The following is a 6,036-nucleotide window of genomic DNA, read 5'->3' as shown; positions in this document are numbered from 1 at the left end:
GAAGATATGGAGAACATATCTTGTAGTAGCCAACGATGTGTGTGTGTGTGTGTGTGTGTGTGTGTGTGTGTGTGTGTGTGTGTGTGTGTGTGTGTGTGCGTGTGTGTGTGTGTGTGAGACAGGGAGAGAGAGAGTGAGAGAGAGAGAGAGAGAGAGAGAGAGAGAGAGAGAGAGAGAGAGAGAGAGGGAAAAAGAGATGTACTTTAGGGAGGGTCTTTGGCACACAGGATAAGTATCAAAGACAGGAGCCACAGAGCTTTTCTAATTTCTCCAGTCTCTCCTGCCTTACCTCGGACTCCAGAGGACGTGTCGCTACATCAAACAGGTGCTTTTTCCTCTTTTTCTTATTAAGCTATGACCTGTGTTCTATTTTTATGACTTACTCAGGTCTTAATCAAACGCGATACACACAACCATGAGGTGTGTTAACGACATATTGTATTTGTAAAGCGTCTTTCCAGAGCTCAAGGTCACCATGAAGTCTTAAGTTGTAAGATGTGAGTGGCGTTACCACTGTTAAAAATAACTGTTAAAAAAAGAATGTTAAAAATAACATTAATGTTGTTGGAATAGTGTTATACGGTCATTTTGCACATTTTGTAGTGGACGGCCCTTATACTTGGTTGCTTTAAAATTAGAAGCTCAAGTATTAACTAAAGCAATAACTATATTAAAGTATGCTTGCCGATTGGTAAAGTGTTCAGACAATGTTAACAGCTTGTTTGGCACCTGCTAGTGCACGACATCATTGTTAACAATATTGGCATCACGTAATAACCACATGAAATGGAATTATTGCGTCATCTCTGGAAACAACAACAAAAAAAACCCCAAAATCACTGCTTAACCTTCATCTGTCCTTATGTAGAGACGTACGGTATATGTCACAGCCTATTCTTTTGCACATTAGAAATGCCGTTAAACAGGGTGCCAAGAAACCGGAGGGACGCGGTTCAAACAGTATGGTGGAGGAGAGGGGATGGAGTATGCCTGCTCCGTGTGGGTGGGTGAGAGGATGGAGTGGGCTGTGTGTTGTGGAACATCAGGAGGCAGAGAGAGCGTGTGAAAGACAGATGGTCTCTCAGCGGAGTCGTTCCTTTTTCTCTCCCTGGTACTTGTTCCTCCTGGATCCTGCTTGCCTCTGCTGACAGTGATCCAACATGGTACCTGACGATGGCCTCGATCTCCTCCCCCTCCTCCTCCCGCTCAGAACGCTACCTGCTGGTTGAGAAGGCAGTGCACCTGCTGGCCAAGGCCTCCCTCTAATCTCAGTCTCCTCTTCCTTCCTCTTCACAGATCAGATGAGGATGGATTTTCATTTCGGTTTTAAGACACCTCTAGATGTCTTTGTCTTTGATCTTCCGCAGATATTGTAACAAGCCACGAAGAAAGTCACAGTAGTGACCCTGCCGGCCGACGCTTTTGAAGAGAAAGGTTAAGTCACAGAGAAGGACAGACACAAAAGGGGATTTTGTTGTGACTTGTCTCATTTTTGCCCCTTAATCCTTCTGACTCTTGGTAGTTGAAAGCCAGCATATCTGGCAAATTGTTTAACCTAGTCATCTTGACGCACCATTCAAGATACCTTCATCAACAGAGAGCATGCCAGCAACGTTAGGTTGGGTACCAGCTGGAGTTTCCGCTCTGCTCCTAGGGCTGGTTCTGCTGTGGGGCCCTCTAGTGGCCAAGGGCCAGAATGACACCGAACCCATAGTTCTGGAGGGGAAATGTCTAGTGGTGTGTGACTCCACACCATCTTCAGAACCGGCGAATAATGCGTTGGGCATGTCCGTGCGCTCCGGCACCGGCCGCGTGGCCTTCTCTGCCACTCGTCAAACTAACCATGAACCCACAGACATGAGCAATCGCACCATGATCATCTACTTTGACCAGGTAAGCAAAAAAATCAGCAGAACTGTCCCCCCATTTTTTTGTATTGTATATTGTATTTGTATTACAGGCTGATTTTCTCTACAGATCTTGGTGAACGTAGGTGGCCATTTTGACCAGGAAAGCAGTGTTTTCTTAGCCCCAAGGAGGGGGGTGTACAGTTTCAACTTTCATGTGGTGAAGGCTTACAACAGGCAAACTATACAGGTACATCCTCATATAATATAATATAATATAATATAATATAAATATATCTGAAGAAGTTTCGAGGTAAGTAACTGTAGTACTGTAGTGCAAACTGTAGTTTCCAGAGAAACAATACAGAGGTCCTTCATCAGCTGTGCAAGCAAAGTGCTTAATTGTGCACATAACTACAATTTCTCTCTCTGTCACACACACATATATACAGTATATCTTACAGTACATCTTATATACTGTATATGTCTGTATATGTATACGACATATTATGTATATATATATAACATATATATGCATTAAATTAAGAAAATCTGTTGCTTCTTCCCAATGTTTGTCTGCTCTAGGTGAGTTTGATGCTCAATGGATGGCCAATGATTTCTGCCTTTGCTGGGGACCAGGATGTAACTCGAGAGGCTGCTACTAACGCCGGCTTAGTGATCATGGAGAGGGGAGATAAGGCCTATCTGAAACTGGAGCGGGGCAACCTGATGGGTGGATGGAAGTACTCCACCTTCTCTGGGTTCCTTGTCTTCCCCTTATAGTCAGCCAACCTGGAGGGATGGTCTGCATGGGTGGATGGGTGGGGGGTTCTGAGGGGTTCTGGGGGGTTCTGGTTTTACAGACAAAGAGAAGATGTTCTAACTGAAAAGGATCTTCCAAAGAGAATCCCCTTTGACATGTAATCTTTCCATAAATAATTTAAATATTTGTCTGGAAAACCAGGCCAAAGAATTTATCTGAGAAGATCTGTGATGCAGAGTATAGAATCTAATTTAATTTAAACAAAAGAGTTAAAGTTTAAATAAATAAGAAATGTAAATATTAAATAAGATAAATAAAGATTAAATAGATAATTCATTTGAATGTGTGTTTTTAAATGTTCCACAGAGGGTGAACTAATGTGTAGTTTAATATGAACTAAGCTTTTATTTTCGAGTCATAAGACTCACATGATGTCACTGATGGCACTTTGCTAAAATGTTCAAAACATATGCCCATTTCCTCTGCACTCGCATATTTGGCTTCTAAAAAAAGCTTGGAAATATTCCCAACAATCCTGACATGAGCTTACAAGCATTCATCCCACTTTCAAAGTTGTGTATCTATTCTTCTGCACTATTCTTCCCCTGTGGCCTGCCTTTTGAGACAAATGTATTACATTTGTATTTAACAAAATTATTAAATGAAACTGAAAATTAAATTAATTTCTTTTTTTTTGCATTTCATTAGAGATGTCATAAAATGCCCATCTGAGCGTCCATTAGTACATGCAGCTGTGCACCTCACATGCCCGTTTTACTTAGACAAGCTTTTACAATAGAGGACAGTGAACAGTACAATGCCTGTCTGTAAATATAGCTCTCTGAATCAGAGTTAGCATGACTGAACAGACATCGGCAGTGGAAAAAACAGATACAACTCGGAGTGCCACCGGTCGAGAGCAGGCAGATGGAGCTTCTGGCAACGAGGCGCTCGCGCCTGTGCTGGCCTCCTATGGACCCAGCGGGGGGTTTGTTGTCGCTGCCGCTCTCTTACGCTGAACTGGTCCAGAACCACACTTGTGAACATACACCTTGTGTACCATTATGCCTTCTTTTCTCTCTTTCGTTTTCACACACACACACACACACACACACACACACACACACACACACACACACGTCTAATTTAAACTATGTCAATGCATGTATAATAAAGCTATGAACATTCTATAGTAAGTAAGCCACATTCGGAGGTAAATTTAGTACCCAGAAATTACGACGGAGGGAGTTGGGCGAGCGGATGGGGACGTTTTAGTTGTTATTTTACCGGAAAAAACGACGTGGCTCAGCCGAAACAGCTTTGCGGCCTTGTCCGTGAGAGTACGTACTCGGGCTGAGGGGTTTGTAGCACGCTGCCTGTGGTTTGGTCCGGTTTGTTGATGAGAGACATTGAAGGAGAGTCCGAACGAGAGTGGTGAAAGTAAACGATGGAGAATAGGCTATTTACATCAATGATTCACAAAAACATAAGTCTCTCTCTCTCTCTCTCTCTCTCACACACACACACACACACACACACACACACACACACACACACACACAGAGGTTTGATATAAATGCATGTATAATAAAGCTCCTCTTGAATTATTCCTGCACTAGTCTCCGGGTCTGCTCAAGCTCACTAGATTACGTAATAGATTACCGTTTGAGCAAGCATTTAAAGTCATTCCTTCTCACCACGGACATGTTAAATGAGAAACAAAATATAGTCGCTCCACAGGACGGTGTCACATTACCACACGGACTCAACAGTGCAAACAGTCGGTGTACATAAACACAGAAACCTGCGACCACACAGTACGAACACTATTACGCGCTATAAACTCTTCATAACACTATAGACTAAGTAAACCAGACAAATGTGTACACAAAAAAACAATACAAATATCTTTCTTTTTTGCAACTCTTTCTATCCAAATGCTTTTAAATCTGACTACGAAAAAAAAGAATAATAATTACACTACACAGGGATCCTTTAGAACAGTGGTTCTCAAACTTTTTACACAAAGTACCACCAACTGTCAAACGAAAAACCTCCACGTACCACCCCCCCCCCCCCCCCAAAAAAAAAAAAAAAAAAAGAAAAAGCTGTTTGGCGAGTTTAAGTTGTTGACGGGGGGTTAGCGAACGTAAATTGTTACCGGGAGGATGTAAAATGGACACAAGATAAGTATTATATCGCGGTGGTTGGTGCCAGAGCGAACTAGTAACTCATTGAATCATAGATGTGGATCAGAGGTAAATAAACTAGATTTTTTTTGTCGGCGTGAGAAATCGGATGTGTGGCGTGTGAAGACGGTCAAATGCGTGTGTCTCACGCTCAATGCGTGAAAGTTGGCAACCCTGCTCATTACACACATATGTTATAATGTAGTTCTCCTGTAGTTCGTGTTGGTAGGGGTTTACAGCACAAAAAGTCTTCGTGCGACATGCCCTCATACTCATATCGCACGGAAACGAGCAAGTTGGCTAAATCTGCGACATCTATGGATTCATCTAACTGCAGTGAGAAGCATTTACTCATTTTAATTCTCTCGGTCAATGTTTGTCTGACGTTGTTCGCCATTTCATCAATTCTGCAAGTGACTGTGTCGTTTGAAAGATGCACCAGATCGAGCTGTTTAGCGACATTTTCTCCGCAAATAATACGAGTCATCCCTTTTAGTTTCTGAATTTCAGGACTTGTCATAATTCTGTTTTAATTAAAAAAATGTGTTGTGTAAAAAAAAAAAAAAAAAAAAACTCAAAGCATCTTTTATTTTCCGAGCTCATCTGGCGTACCACCGCGGGGTGCTCTGCGTACCACCAGTGGTACGCGTACCACAGTTTGAGAACCACTGCTTTAGAATGAATACTTGAGCATTTTGAAACGGATAGTGATTGATGAATGGATGGATGAATGAATGGATAGATATATATATATCTATCTATCTATCTAGATAGATAGATAGATAGATAGATAGATAGATAGATAGATAGATAGATTTTATAATGAAACACATTTTGCCGTGACCACTTCAATACGTTTTAATATCAACTGTAACAAAGAAATTCAATTTGCTAATTAAGTCGTGAGCTCAGTCGGATATCAAAGATGTGTGTTACATCGCACACTCATTTACTGCTCATTAGGCTCGGATGACTTAAGGTCTTCAGCGGCGTATTTAAATATTTGTCATCCATCTCCGTAAATTATAACACCAGGTAAAACCCTCTTCTAGCGACTAGGCCGCATTCACTGCGCCGTCAACCAAACTACCTCCTCGACCGTTCTCCATTAACGTGTCCCGCCCAGCAATTCCGCCAACGAAAGTGACGGGCACTCGCGTTGACCAATGACGTGGCCGCATGTCGCCGGTCCCTTACACCGCCGCCCAATCAGCGCGAGGCGGATGAGAATAGGGGA

General features: G+C 42.3%; 1 protein-coding gene across 2 annotated transcripts; it reads left to right on the top strand.

The window, feature by feature from the left end:
* The first annotated feature begins 201 nt into the window (after positions 1-201).
* On the top strand, positions 202-3,293 carry cbln12 (cerebellin 12). 2 transcript variants are annotated; one of them, XM_076973506.1, is made up of 4 exons: positions 202-325; positions 1,368-1,893; positions 1,978-2,097; positions 2,433-3,293. In XM_076973506.1, exons 2-4 carry the CDS (start codon positions 1,603-1,605, stop codon positions 2,628-2,630), a joined length of 609 nt encoding a protein of 202 aa, XP_076829621.1. In that variant the 5' UTR covers positions 202-325; positions 1,368-1,602; the 3' UTR covers positions 2,631-3,293. The 2 variants fall into 2 exon arrangements, with proteins under 2 accessions (XP_076829621.1, XP_076829620.1); XM_076973505.1 differs by having other exon boundaries at positions 1,297-1,893.
* Positions 3,294-6,036: the final 2,743 nt, after the last annotated feature.

The sequence above is a fragment of the Brachyhypopomus gauderio genome, chromosome 14 (assembly GCF_052324685.1).
Source record: "Brachyhypopomus gauderio isolate BG-103 chromosome 14, BGAUD_0.2, whole genome shotgun sequence".
Taxonomy (NCBI): Eukaryota; Metazoa; Chordata; class Actinopteri; order Gymnotiformes; family Hypopomidae; genus Brachyhypopomus; species Brachyhypopomus gauderio.
This window is presented reverse-complemented; position numbering and strand designations above follow the sequence as displayed.

Bases quoted from the DNA above. Each gene is read 5' to 3' on its own strand.
- cbln12 (XM_076973506.1), top strand. From the start codon at position 1,603: ATGCCAGCAACGTTAGGTTGGGTACCAGCTGGAGTTTCCGCTCTGCTC. The intron at 1,894-1,977 runs GTAAGCAAAAAA...TTTTCTCTACAG, and splicing joins TGATCATCTACTTTGACCAG to ATCTTGGTGAACGTAGGTGG. The intron at 2,098-2,432 runs GTACATCCTCAT...TGTCTGCTCTAG, and splicing joins ACAACAGGCAAACTATACAG to GTGAGTTTGATGCTCAATGG.